At 40.1% G+C, this 15,282-nt stretch overlaps 2 protein-coding genes across 2 annotated transcripts; both read right to left on the reverse strand.

The window, feature by feature from the left end:
• Positions 1-7,593: 7,593 nt before the first annotated feature.
• LOC121595769 lies at positions 7,594-9,519 on the reverse strand. The gene is made up of 4 exons (XM_041919977.1): positions 8,868-9,519; positions 8,735-8,815; positions 8,327-8,676; positions 7,594-7,608 (listed from the first exon to the last, which is right to left on the reverse strand). The coding sequence occupies exons 1-4, from the start codon at positions 9,517-9,519 to the stop codon at positions 7,594-7,596; spliced, it is 1,098 nt and encodes a 365-aa protein (XP_041775911.1).
• Positions 9,520-10,113: 594 nt separating this feature from the next.
• LOC121595216 lies at positions 10,114-10,971 on the reverse strand. Its single transcript, XM_041918989.1, has 2 exons — positions 10,250-10,971; positions 10,114-10,172 (listed from the first exon to the last, which is right to left on the reverse strand). The coding sequence occupies exons 1-2, from the start codon at positions 10,799-10,801 to the stop codon at positions 10,155-10,157; spliced, it is 570 nt and encodes a 189-aa protein (XP_041774923.1). The 5' UTR covers positions 10,802-10,971; the 3' UTR covers positions 10,114-10,154.
• Between the last annotated feature and the right edge of the window lie 4,311 nt (positions 10,972-15,282).

The following is a 15,282-nucleotide window of genomic DNA, read 5'->3' on the forward strand; positions in this document are numbered from 1 at the left end:
TTTAGAATTAAACCTCTTTACTCCAAGAGCTTCTGCGTTTGAATCCTTCATTATTTAAAATATCGCCTACTTTCATACTAAATTTATCCTCACAAATTTACCCGAATATCCGTTCGGACGGGATAATTCGTGTTTCCAGAAACATCTTATTTTCACGTGGAAGGATAAATAATGGTTACTATGATCAGATTGGTAAAAAAAAGGAATTTAGAATCGTGTGCGTAACACTGACAATGCTGAGAAGCGAATGATTTTGCAGCAATCTTCCGCTTGCTATTTTTACTGGATTCTCATTTACTCGATTTCTCACTTGTCACAGCTGTTAATTCATCACAATATTAATAATAATAAAATTACAAAATAATTAAATAAATTATAGCTTGCAAGATTCAACACCAAACACCATACCATTGCACGATTGCAATCCAGACAAATTGTAAACAAACCAGTCCAATTGTAAACAAACCATTCCAATTTTTCTGTCAAAATTTTTCATTCATTCTTTTATTGGAAATCGGCCAAAACGGGCTTTTTTCGTAACCTGTATCAAGGTGGAATATAGAGGAGGTGTCTTCTTAGCGTTTGGCATGTTGCCATTTTGAGATTCAGTTTGACAACAGGCGTCGATATTTGTTTACAGGCAGCAGCTACATTATAACGTGTAAAATGTCGATTTATGGAGTGTGGATGCAAAATACGAATTTTTAATGCTAAAAAAATGTGTATTAAACGAAAACAATTCATATATCATATCTAAATACAAGCAACATTCGTCGCATTTGACAACTGCCGTCGATCCTGGTTTTGTGCTTTTTTCTAAAGCCTCGATGCCCAATTGTTCTACATGACGACACCTCCTTTCTACCCACTTTGACCTGTATAGAGTCTAATAACCTTGGTCTAGTCTGCCGGTGACAGCTGTCATCGACCAGGTCTATACACACGCGACATGAGGTGTGGTTAGGTAGCATTTACACGTATCACGCTCAAGGTTTACATTTTCTCATCTGCAAGGTTTACAACTCGGCCTATTCTGACATCTAAAATTGCCCTCAATTTATATTATATTTAAATCAATTTGTGTCACATCATACGATTCGGGAAAAAGGTCAGCATCTCTTGCAATCCAATGCCTAAGTTTATCAGACTCTAAAATACCATCATAAGGAATTTGTGTGTGTTGGAAACCATTGATATCTTTTATCACGTAACGGTCATTTGGAAGTCGTTTGTCAATTATATAAGGGCCTTTAAATTTGGGAATAAATTTTTTGTTAGCATTTGGTGTGTTATCCACGTTTCGAATAACAACAAGATCTCCTTCGGAAAATTCTACCGCAGGTTTGTGTCTTTTGCTGAACTGAACCATGTTTGTTTCTTGAGACCTCGTTATGTTCTCAGAAGCTTCGACGCGAAAAGATTCAAGATCTCTAGCATGTACGTTTTTGTCATCTAAGTATTCGGTAAATTCATCAATTATGGTTCCGCGTTGTTCAACACCGAATAGTAAAATGGAAGGTGTGTAGTTTGTCGAAGAGTGTACTGTGTTATTGAGTGCATATTCGACATCCGGCAATCTAGAACACCACCCAAATAGCCAGCTCGTAATTTATAGCTGATTTAGGGCTGTTTAACGAAAAATCGTTCCGATGTCGTACTTTGTGGCTGATTAAGAGATAGACGGTACTTTGCGGAACTATGGAGCTTTTTAACAGGCACATGGTACTCTTTGGAACTTTGCGGCTGATTAGCACTATGTGTAGGGTTCTTGATGGAACTTGAAGGCTTGTTAAGAAAGGGTACTGAACTTGGTGAAACTTTATAGCTTTTTAATGCATGACATCGGTACGAGATGGCTCTTGTCAAAGTGTCAAAGACGGACGCCGGCAATAGTCTCATTGCTGCTGCACAAGGTAGATTCGTTAATTGAAGAATGAATATTGAGTGAAGTGATTGTGAATTATCAGTAAATTGTGTAAAATTTTGTGTAATTGATCAATACAAAAGATTAAAAAATATACATATGAGTTTAAACGAAAAAAATCTTGTTGTTTATTTCATCGATGACGCTTGCTTGAAAATAAAACACAAAGAAAAATAATCCCTGGCATCGTGGCATAAGGAAGCTGCTTAGGCGCTGTTTGAAAGACCCACATAGAACTTTGATGCTGTTTATCTACTGCAAAAGGCGAATTAGAGCAGCGATCTTTAGCGTGCCAAAATGAGCTGCTTAAGCAATTCTGGCTATTTGGGCAATCTGCATGATCTAATAGATCTGTTATTTTACTATCTAAGGTTTGATTACCCTGTTAACCCTCTCAACCTGGCCATTGGCTTGAGGAGAACAAACTGCGTTTTGAATATGAATTATATTATTATCCTCTAGAAACTTTTTAAACTCATGAGAAGAAAAACAAGTAGCACGATCACTCACTATCCGTCGGGGACAACTATAATAATTGAAGTATTGCTTTAGAACTAAACACACTTCTCGAGTATTGGTTGAATTAGTGGGGTACAATTTTGTGAACTTTGTAAAAGAATCAATTACCACCAAAATATACTTTTTTTTCGATCTTATAGATGGTAACGGACCAAAATGGTCGATGTGAAGAGTATCTAAAGGTAATATACTTTTTGGTATAGTGTGCAAGTTGCGTTTATTTTTTCTGGAGGGGCAGAGAAGAGAATGCATTTAAGACAATTTTGAATAAAATTTTGTACATGATTTTTCATACCAGGGAACCAATAATGTTTGGCAATTTGAGAACAACATTTATCTACGCCTAAATGGTCAATGTTTTCGTGAACATTACGAATAATGCTTTTAATTAATTCTTTTGGAACCATCATATGCAATTTCTTCTGAGGAGATTCACGATAGACAACACCATCTTTTAAAAGGTATCCTACGGTTGGCTTATTTTCCAGATCAGATTTAAGTTTAGAGATGTCAGGATCACGGCACTGAGCAATTTGCAACTGCGTACAATGTCCAAATCATCAACAACTCCCAGTGTTTGGATACGACTAAGTGCATCGGCATGACCCATAGTCGTTCCAGGTCGATATTGCATAGTATATTGGTAGTTCTCCAAGAACAAAGACTACCTTGCAATTTTGACGGAACAATTTCGATTTTTTAAAGTTTCCACAAGCGGATTGCAATCGGTCACTATCTTCAGAGGTATACCATGTACGTACGAATGAAAACGTTTGAGAGCGTAGATCATTGACAAAGTTTCCAACTAGTAGCTGTGGAGGTTAAATTCACTAGGAGAAGCAGTTTTTGAAAAATATGCCACTGGATGAAATTTGCCATTATTCTGCTTTTGAAGTAGCACCGAACCAAACCCAACGGTACTGGCATCGCAGTGCAATTCAGTTTCCCGATGGGGGTCATAAATAGCTAATACAGGAGCATTCATTAATCTTGTTTTTAAATCATTAAACGCTTTTAAGCAATTGTCATCAAACTTAAAAGATACGTTTTCTTTAAGCAAATTGCTGAGAGGTTTGCACACTCGAAAATGGCAACACTCGAAAATGACGGAACAAATCGCCTAAAATACGAGAAGAGACCCAAACAACGTTGAACCTCTTTAGGGGTTTTGGGAATGGGATAATTTTGTATAGCTTTAAGGTGATGGTCACTTAGTTGAATTCCTTTAGAAGTTACGAAATAACCAAGGTAATCCAAACTGCTGCATGCAAATTTACATTTATCTAGCCTCAACTCTATTCCGTTTTTTCTAAGCGTTGTCAAAACCGTTGCTAGTATTTTCAAATGATGGGGCCCTTCACGAATCTAGTTAGTTTTTTGTATGGAGTTTGACAGTTGGAGGCTGAAATCATGTAAACACTCCATACAAAACCACACAACAAACTAGCCTGCAATTTTCAGTCTAGATTATTCTAGCCACAAAGCTAGAATTATATTCGAGTACCTGCTCGAAAACAAGGTGTTGCTTACATTTATCCCAAGATGCATTAAAGAGATCACATGGTGGAATCTAGAATCAAAGTGTATGTAGTCCAGGTGGTCTACATAAAAAAGTTTTGGAAATGGTTTCGCTTTTGGAATAATTATGATTATTCATAACACTATCACCCAAATAGCCAGAATTGCTTAAGCAGCTCATTTTGGCACGCTAAAGATCGCTGCTTTAATTCGCCTTTTGCAGTAGATAAACAGCATCAAAGTTCTATGTGGGTCTTTCAAACAGCGCCTAAGCAGCTTCCTTATTCCACGATGCCAGGGATTATTTTTCTTTGTGTTTTATTTTCAAGCAAGCGTCATCGATGAAATAAACAACAAAATTTGTTTCGTTTAAACTCATATGTATATTTTTAAAACTTTTGTATTGATGAATTACACAAAATTTTACACAATTTACTGATAATTCACAATCACTTCACTCTATATTCATTCTTCAATTAACGAATCTACCTTGTGCAGCAGCAATGAGACTATTGCCGGCGTCCGTCTTTGACACTTTGACAAGAGCCATCTCGTACCGATGTCATGCATTAAAAAGCTATAAAGTTCCACCAAGTTCGGTGCGCTTTCTTAACAAGCCTTCAAGTTCCACCATGAACCCTACACATAGTGCTAATCAGCCGCAAAGTTTCAAAGAGTACCATGTGCCTGTTAAAAAGCTCCATAGTTCCGCAAAGTACCGTCTATCTCTTAATCAGCCACAAAGTACGACATCGGAACGATTTTTCGTTAAACAGCCCTAAATCAGCTATAAATTACGAGCTGGCTATCAGGTAGATTTTTTTTGGTATACTAATGGATTGCAAAAAATGTCTGCCTCTTCCCTTGAATTTATTTTAAGAATACCCAACGAATTAAGACACGAATTAACGAACCCAACGAATTAAGACGTGTTCCTATAGTGCTTTTATTTGTATTCAATAAACTCATCAAATTTTCACGCGAGTAACGATAACATATTGTTATGGCCCAACCTGCCTAACACATTAGGCCACTCACCGACGACAGGCAAGGGTCTTCGTGTGATGTGTGAGTGTAGGAGGTCTTGTCTCTCGGGAGAATGAGAGGGCATCAAGCGGGAACCGAGCGGCGGTCGGGCACTCGGTACGGGCAGACAGAAGGGCAAAGACATTATTAGCGAATACACGGTTTTTACCTACATCTTAAGCTTAAACCCTTCCCGCGTTATTGGCCGCAACATATCACAACACATATATATTTCAAATGAATATTCATTTATGGGAATGTTCTAGCTGATTTCACTACTTTCGGGTGCACGTAATGAGTTGGCTTTTTGTTCGCTTGGTGGTCACTCGTAGAATGAATTTATTTCTAATATAAAATATAATTCTAATCCTATATTAATCCACTAGTAGTAGTGCAATCGTTTGCTATTGTTAGTGTTAGTGAGTGAAAGAGTGCTACACGTTACGCGCGATGCGTTCTGTATGTGTTTGCTATGCGTAACGTGTCTTAAGAAGCGGTTACACGTTGTGTCACCACACTACTTCCCCCTTAGATTTTAATAGCGGTTCGGAATCACAACACGGCGTCCTGAGCGTGTTTTGTACGAAGGGTTTACAATTGGTGGTGAATTGGAATGCTGATCATTTTTCGCGGGTGAATCTTCATCCACTGCCTGGGTAAATACTGCTTTAAGGCGGTCGATGGAAACTGGGACTGGGAAACCTTTTTCTTCCGTCGGACCACTCGGTATGGTCCATCATACGGCTGCGTTAGAGGCGGTTTGATTGCACCCACTCGGATGAAAACGTGTGTGCATGTTGCTATCTCCTTTTGGATGAATGGAGCTTCTCGTGTGTTGTGGTTGCTGGTTGGTTTTGGTGCTATTTTTAACATTTGCTGCTTCAGCTGTGTTACAAACTCAGATGTTGCTCTCTTATCTTCGCTTGGCACGAAAAATTCACCAGGTAGTCGAAGTGGTACGCCGTAAATAAGCTCAGCAACCGTTGCATTTAGATCTGCTTTCAGAGAAGATCGCATGCCTAAGAGGACGATAGGTAGGACTTCAGTCCACCTCGAGTTTTGGTGGCACATTATAGCTGCCTTGAGCTGTCGATGTGTACGCTCGATTTGTCCGTTTGCTTGCGGATGGTATGGGGTAGTGCGCAAGTGTGTTATGCCAAGCATACTTGTAAGGGTACGGAAAAGCTCTGACTCGAATTGCCTGCCACAGTCGGTTGTAATATTCGTCGGTACACCAAATCGCGAAATCCAACCACTGATGAAAGCACGCGCTACGGTGTGTGCGGTCATGTTAGGTATAGGGTAAACCTCGGGCCACCTGGTAAATTTATCGATGATGGTAAGACAATATAAATTGCCTTCAGATGGCGGTAAGGGTCCTATGAGATCCATATGGATGTGTGCGAATCGGCGATCAGGCGTTTTGATTTGATCAATTGGCGATTTCTTATGGCGTTGTATTTTTGATTTCTGGCATGGCATACAATTCGTTACAAATGCTTTGCAATCTCGACGAAGAGAAGGCCAAATGAAGCGGTCAGATACCAAACGAGTGGTAGCACGTATACCAGGGTGTGATGTGCTATGCATTTTTTCTAAAATCTGCTTTCTAAATTGCTTTGGTACGAAAGGGCGAATCGCCTCTGTGGATATATCGCAATATATGGGAGTATCGGCTAGAGGTGATTTTAATTGTTTAAGATGAACGCAAGTATTTGTTGGTGGGTTTTCTAGGAAATGTTTGAGTTCTGGATCGGTTTTCTGTTCCTTAGCCATGCGATTGTAGTCTATTGTATCTATTGCAGTAATGGTGTTAATGCGGCTCAGCATGTCGGCAACTTTATTTGCATCACCCGCTACATGCCGAATATCGGTTGTAAATTCGCTTATGTAGCTAAGTCTGCGTTGCTGTGTAGGTGTAGCCTTTTCTGGACGCTGCTGAAAAGCGGTGACGAGTGGGTTATGATCTGTATAAATACAAAACTCTCGGGCTTGTACGGTATCTTTAAAGTGCTTTACTGCTTCGTACATCGCGATTAGCTCGCGATCATACGTGCTTAGCTTTTGTTGGCTCTCACTCAGCTTGCGTGAAAAGCATGCAAGTGGTTGTAGTCCCTTTTCGGTGATCTGATGAAGAACGGCACCGATGCACGTATTCGAAGCATCCACATCAAGGGCTAGTGTTCCTTCAGGTGAAGGATGTGCAAGCAGAGTAGCATTTGATAGTTCCTGTTTGCACTTTAGGAATGCGTCGTTGGTAGTGTCATTCCATTCGAGGCTAGTCGTGTCGTTTTTTATGTTGCCTGATATCATTGCCTGTAGGATGCGTTGGTTTTCAGCTGCGCGTGGTATGAATCGGCGATAAAAGTTTATGGCACCTAGAAATCTTTTCAGTTCCTTGGCGTTAATGGGTCTAGGTATATCAATAATGGCTTGAACTTTGGCGAGTTTCGGTTGTATACCCTCGGCTGTGACTCTGTGTCCGAGAAAATCCACAGCTTGTTGGCCTATTTGACATTTAGCTGCGTTTATGACGAGACCATTCTGTTTCAAGCGTTCAAAAACTTCACGAAGGTGCCTTTTATGCAGTTCTATGTTCTCTGAAGCTATGCAGAGATCATCTACGTAAGGAAAAACATAATCGAGGTCGCCTAAGATAGCGTGCAAATGCCTTTGTAGAGTCTGTCCTGCGTTTCTTAAGCCAAAGGTCATGTATTTAAATTCGAAAAGTCCGAAAGGGGTCGTTATGGCCGTCTTTGGGACATCTTCTGGGGCTACTGGAATCTGATGATATGCCCTTTGTAAGTCAATACATGAAAATATTGTTTTGCCGTGCAGGATATTCGAAAAATCCTGAATATGCGGTACTGGGTATCGGTCTGGTATGGTGATCGCGTTAAGATTCCGATAATCTCCGCATGGTCTCCACTTGCCGTTCGATTTTTTTACAAGATGTAAAGCGCTTGCCCAGTTGCTTTTAGAGGGTTGACAAATCCCCTGTTCCATTAAAAATTGGAATTCAGCCTTGGCTTCTTTTAATTTGTCGATGGGCAATCGTCGTGGTCGACAAAAAACGGGGGGTCCGTTAGTGATTATCTGATGGACGGTGTTCGCCTCGGTTGGTTTGTGCTTCATGTTTAAAACAGTTATGTCCTTATATTCGGTAAGAATGTCAGAAAACGGTGAATTCATGTCGAATGTGGTAATAGCAGGTTCGGTCACTGCGTTAATGTTTTCGATTTCAAAACGGGTCGTGTTATCGATCAGTTTGCATCGCCGGAGATCGACAAGGAGATCGTAATGTTTTAAGAAATCGGCACCTATGATTGGCGACTTTACATCTGCGATGACAAACACCCACACAAAGGATCGTCGTAGGCCGAGATCGACAGTGATACGCTTGGTACCGTACGTGTGTATTGGGGTACCGTTCGCGGCAAACAGCTGTTGTGAGTGCTTTGGTGAGTTACGTTCTCTTAAGGTTGGTGGGACAACAGAAACGTCCGCTCCGGTGTCGATAAGGAATCGATTCGATGTTTTCGGGTCGTGTATGTGTATGCGTTGTAAGCGATTGTTGTCGCTGCTGTCGTTGTCCGTGGCGGACGCAGGATTGCTGGCAGATGCAGCAGCGGCGTGGGCGGTTTGCGGGTTAGGGCTTACATCGGTCGCGGTCGAGAGTACACCTCGATCTTCCCGTCGAAAAAAATACACGGTACGTTCGGGTTGTCAGCCTTCTGTTTTTCGCACTTGCGAGCTTGAGAACCGTGCCGGAAATGAAACCAGCAGATCCAGCCACGTTTATTTCTGGCTGGCGTTCCATCCCGTCGGCTGCAAGGACGAGAACGTATATTAGTAAAACGGTTCCGTCTGTGAGGGTTACCTGTTAGTGCTTCATCTAAGCGTTGCGTAAGGGCTTCGATACGTTGTTCCAGCGAATTTATCGTAGCTCCATCTCCTCGATGTTGAATAGAGGAAATCTGCTCGCGGGGTGCCTCCAGAATCTTGTCAGCAACTTTTGCCTGGTCATCCAGTGTTGCGGTTGGCATGGCAGCGATGATGGCACGAGTTGTGTTGGGCAGGGCTCGCAACCATAAGTTGGTCAGGATGTTGTCGGTACAACCTGCTCCTCCTAAGCGGCGTATCTCGGACAGCAAAACGCTGGGTTTCTGGTCTCCAAGGGACATGCCGGACAGCAAACTGCTCAGTCGCTGTGTTTCCGATGGTTGGAAATGAGCGATAACAGCTTCCTTTAGTGTTTCGTACTTGTTGCTGTTATTTTCGTTTTGGCACTGCTTGATAACTGAATGCACGTATTTTGCTCGTGAACCAAGAGCGACGATCACTGTGTTGAACTTAAACTCGTCCAGTTTAATGCCGTTGACGTGAAAAGAGGCTTCAAGGCATATGAACCAGGTTTCAATATCCTCTTGGTCGAAGTCTGGAAAATTTATTTTGGCAATCACTGTAGCTTCGCTTGCCTCACTTTTCACAATCAGCGCACCATTTTGTTCAACTTCGTTGTTGGTCGTCATTTTGTTTCGCACGCGGTCGACACTTGATGGTCAATGTTCGATTATTGAACTTAAAAACGCGGCGAGCGAAATGCAAATGAAAAACGGTCACTGTGAAATGATCACTCGCGATTGCTACGTTACGTTTCGGATAAACGTATTTTGATATTTGTTCAATCGGGGTCACCAGTTATGGGAATGTTCTAGCTGATTTCACTACTTTCGGGTGCACGTAATGAGTTGGCTTGTTGTTCGCTTGGTGGTCACTCGTAGAATGAATTTATTTCTAATATAAAATATAATTCTAATCCTATATCTAATGGTAGTAGTGCAATCGTTTGCTATTGTTAGTGTTAGTGAGTGAAAGAGTGCTACACGTTACGCGCGATGCGTTCTGTATGTGTTTGCTATGCGTAACGTGTCTTAAGAAGCGGTTACACGTTGTGTCACCACACATTCTTTTCCATAAATCTCTTCCAACAATCATTGGCCAAGCTGTTTGATGTTTGAGCAGTATAATAAACGAATGAGTAACGTTTGTATTCCGAAAACCAATAGTACCTTCTACATGGCCCAATGATGTGAGTTGCTGATTACCTAGGCCACGGAATCCGGACAGCCGAGGATTAAATTTATGGTTTGGCACAAGCTGCTCGCTAAGAAAACTTGTATGGCTACCGGAATCAAACAAACAACACACACGTAAATACACTTTGCCTAATTCATTATTATTCTTAAATGCGACACTTACCTCTTGAACTGGATCTATTCTAACTCCTCTTTCAGCATGGTGAATTCCACTATCGTCACGATAATTGTCCTCAACTGCAACAGCTACCGACTGATTACGACGCGAACCATCATTGATCGAGTAAAGCGGTGATTGTGGTTGCGAATATCCTCTCAATGTGTTGCTTTCATTTGGTTGTTGGCTTGTAAAAATCTCTTGATCGCACGGCGCAAATACTGCAGCAGGCATTCGATGGCTTACTCGCGGACATTCCTGTCTTTTATGGTCAGGATCACCACACAGGAAGCATGATTGGACTGGCTGGCGAGGTTTTCGGCATTGGTTGGAATAATGGCCGAAACTGGAACAATTATAGCAACGCACTTCTTCACGCTTGTTGGCTGGCTGTGTTTTTGTATTCACAGATGGTGTCGATGTAAAGCGATTAGCTGGTAGCATGCGAGGCATGGGAGCTGGAAGCTCACGCATTTGGTAATGCATCTCACACCGCATCACATGGCCGATGAGATCGTAAATGTCTTTGTACTCTTTCGCCACAAGATTGTTGTACATAGGATCGCGCGATAGTCCTCGGATGACGTAAGTTGTTATCCCCTCGTTGCTCACATTTCCCGTAGTACCAAGGGCGTTCACGCGAAAAATGTAAGCTGTATAAGACTCGTCTTTCTTTTTTGTTACTTGCAACAGTTGCTTATGGATAGCAGCTTCATTTTGTTTGTTTGGGAAAGCTTTTTCTATTCCGTCAGCAAATTCTTTGAACGATGATATGCAACTTCGAAACCCATTGTACCATTCTTTGGCAGCACCAGTTAGCTGGCTGGTAGCATATAACATCGTTATTTTATCATCCCAGCCATAAATTTCAGCACTTTGTTTAATAGTTTTTATCCACTGAATACAATTGGTACACTCATCGAACAGGGGAATGGTTTGCTTCACTTCTTCGGGGTGCAATAGTTTTGACGAGTGAGCGGTACTTACGTTGGTATGTGCTTCAAGAGCAGCTAGTTTATTCCGCAGCTCCAATATTTCGCATCGCTGTTTTAGGAGTGCGATTTCTGCTGCAGCTTCATTGTTCGTATTTGTACCCATGACGTGGTTAAGGATTCCGCCATTTTCTTTTGTGTCGGTTGTGCTTTCGCTTAATGCGGGCTGACTGGAATCGCTCAGCAGGACACCATGTTGTTCAACATCAGGGGAAGCTTGCTGGTACATTGTACGAATCTGTGATATCGTTGCCGTGTTTGGAACGGTAATGTCGGCCGATTCAAGGGCGCACTACATCTGGTCCTTGGTCTCTTTCTTATCGGTTTAGACATTTTCGGATCACTATCCCACTTCTGAGATCCAATAAATTTAGCACACATGTAGCCACACAATTTAGCCATATGTATATATATATATATATATATATATATATATATATATATATATATATATATATATATATATATATATATATATATATATATATATATATATATATATATATATATATATATATATATATATATAGTGCAAAAAAAAGAAAACTAAGAAAAAAAAGAAATTATACACTCTCTTATTTTGCTAAACAAAAGAACAGACGAGTAACACACCATACAAAGACGATACATTACATTACATTACATAGACAACACCAAAGAGACATACAAAATGACTTACAACTTTAAAACCTAAGAACAAGACAAACTACTGTGATACTACTGTGACAAACTGCCGTTGACAAGCAGTTTTGACAAAGCTGAAATTTGTATTCACCGGTTTGTGTCCTCCGTGACCACGCGCTAATTGGTTGAATTTCGATTGCATGTGAACTATTGAATAGGTGCTTCCCTACCTTCAAATTTCCGTTAAATGCCTTCTAATCGCCTTGTAATTGCCGGCGAATTGAAGGCGATCTGCAGTAATTAAATGCCTTTGAAATATGTCAATGAAAAAATTTCGCTTTTAATTTGAAATTGCAACTGTCAAAAGAAAACCTTACAAGCGTCTTCAGCACTACACTGTTGTAGTATTCCCAGATATGAGCGTGAGATTCGATAGCAGATTTACGTGTTATGTTCTCTTGCGTTAAGCTCTGAACTATTTCACTTTATTACAGATGGTCTGCATTAATCGGTTTTTGAAGACCAACCCGTTAAGGTGTTAATATATCAAACAAATTTCGATAACTCTAATAAAAGGAGAAATGAGATACATATTTCACCCATCCTGATAATGAAGGGTGAACATGGTGTAAATATTATTTTTTTAAAGGTATTTTTTTAATTTTGCTTCACATAAATTTTGTTTGTATTAATGATAGCAAGAAAATATTAATTTTAAAAGAATTAAACAAAGAAAAAAGTACCTTAAAATCAGGATTTGAACACACGCTTTCTCGGTTCGGAACCAAAAGCGTGGTCACTGCTCTATTTGGCAGTTACATTAGTAAGGGTGCAAAACCAGTATATAAACAAGCTAAGATGGCGGCCAGCTATCTGTTCTGGTTGAATAAAAAAATTGAAAGATTTCGAAGAGAACCCGTTACAGCCGTGAAAGTTTCGGTTGAATTCTTTTTCGCCTTCTAAGGCGAGTAAGGCCTTAAATGCCTTCTTAATGCCTTCAAAGCCGTTTAATACTGGTAGGGTTGTTAGTTGGCATGTTTTTACATAAAAATACCCTATTTTTTGTCAATTGGTCATGAAGTTTTTGTGATTTAAAAGGGATTAAAAGAGGATGAAATCCAAGATGCATCGGGATAAATCGGGTTTGCAAAATACCGCGTATCTCGAATTTTGGCGTAATTTTGTGATTTCCAGCCAAATAATTACTATTTTTTGTATGATTTTGCAAGTAGGGGGTGGTTTTAGCCACTCAATCAATTCTTTGATATGTTTGTGATTATATTCTGTTGACTGAATATAAGGCCGCAAATACACGACGCGCGTTTCCGCGCCCGCGGAAACGCGTATAACAATCCAGCCAAATTCAGTAGAACGTCGATTATCCGGGGGCGGATTAACCGGCGGGCGGCTTAACCGTGCGCATAAATGTGACAGCTGTTCAAACATACGGCGAAAATTTGCAGCGATAGTCAAGTGGGCAACCAGTTTTTTGTGCAGCTCTGTAGTGTCCAATGGTATTTTCAAAATTCATTTTTGTTCATGAACAGTTGTTAAATCTGTAGTTATTGATTAAAATAATATTCTGCTAACTATTAATCGATTAATTCAAAGTGAACCCAAGTGCCACAAATCCACTAAACGACCACTAAACGGCTTCTAAACGACTCAAGTTCTCTACCTAAACGGAATATAGAAAGACTTCGTTTAGCAGACGCCAAACGACTCATGCATTCTAAAAATAGCAAAAAAGCTGGTGGCGCTATCTGTTGGTGGGATACCCCAACCAGTTAAGCTTCATCGCTTGGAGGAGAGCTTTCTCATTTCCTCTGTACTGTTGTATGGTTTCGCATTGAAGTTATGCATCGCTAGAACTAGAACGGCGATACGATTGTTTAAATACTAAACTCCAACGGAAACCACCAGCACTGAAGCAAGTGAGATTTGAGCAATGGTCATTGGTGTTGATACCCACGTATCTAACCACACGACCATTTATATAGATTTTTGCTCAGAAAGTTAGAAGGCTATATAGGTCATAATAAAATGCAACTTGTCGAAACACATTGCAAGAAAAGGATAGCAATATAATGATGAGTTGTAATACGCCATCTATTTATCAAACCAATGAAGCTGTGGAGCTTTCATTTTTTTTCTATGGATATTCAATTTTCCAGTCGTTTAAGCTTAATCTGTGGCGCTTGGGAATTAATCATAAAACTAGTGAATTTTATAATTTTTACATGAATTTGCCATTTCTTGGACGATTATCCGTGCAAATCGATTAACCGGCAACCGTCCGGTCCCGAGCTGCCCGGATAATCGACGTTCTACTGTAAATGAAAAGTCATTCGAACGCGCTACCGCGGAAACGAAGAGATGCTCTTGCTGGATAACTCTGCGGAACTGTTATACGCGTTTGAACGCGCCCGCGGAAACGCACGTCGTGTATTTGCGGCCTAACAGTTTTCAACCTTTTGAAATGGTTTTTAATATTCGATCAAGAGGGAAATTATCTGGCATTTGACAATTAATGTGTCAAATTAATACAATTTGCTGAAAGTACTGTCGAATTTAGAAAACCGCGTAAACTAGATTTCAGCCATACAAACCTATCCCTACCCGCAAATTTCCGTTAAATGCCTTCTAATCGCCTTGTAATCGAATTGAAGGCGATCAGCAGTGCATTTAGCAGTAATTAAATGCCTTTGAAATATGTCAATGAAAAATTTCGCTTTTGATTTGAAATTGCAACTGTCAAAAGAAAACCTTACAAGCGTCTTCAGCACTGCACTGTTGTAGTGTTCCCAGATATGAGCGTGAGATTCGATAGCACGATTTACGTGTTATGTTCTCTTGCGTTAAGCTCTGAGCTATTTCACTTTATTAAAGATGGTCTACATTATTCGGTTGTTAAATACCAACTCATTGAAAGGTAATAATATATCAAACTCATTTCGATAACTAAAATAAAAGGAAAATGAGATACATATTTCTCCCATCCTGATAATGAACGGTGAACATAGTGTAATTATTATGTTTTTTTAAAAAGGTATTATTTTAATTTCGCTTCACATAAATTTTGTTTCAAGTAATTATAGTAAGAAAAAATTAATTTAAAAAGAAATAAACGCAGAAAAAAGATCATAAAAATCTGGATTTGAACACACGCTTTCTCGGTTCGGAACCAAAAGCGTTGTCACTGCTCTATTTGGCAGTTACATTGGTATAGGTGCAAATTCAGTATATAAACAAGCTAAGATGGCGGCAAGCTATCTGTTCTGGTTGAATAAAAAAATTGAAAGATTTCGAAGAGAACCCGTTACAGCCGTGAAAGTTTCGGTTGAATTCTTTTTCGCCTTCTAAGGCGACTAAGGCCTTAAATGCCTTCTGAATGCCTTCAAAGCCGTTTAATGCTGGTAGGGA

Source organism: Anopheles merus, chromosome 3R, assembly GCF_017562075.2.
Source record: "Anopheles merus strain MAF chromosome 3R, AmerM5.1, whole genome shotgun sequence".
Classification (NCBI taxonomy): Eukaryota; Metazoa; Arthropoda; class Insecta; order Diptera; family Culicidae; genus Anopheles; species Anopheles merus.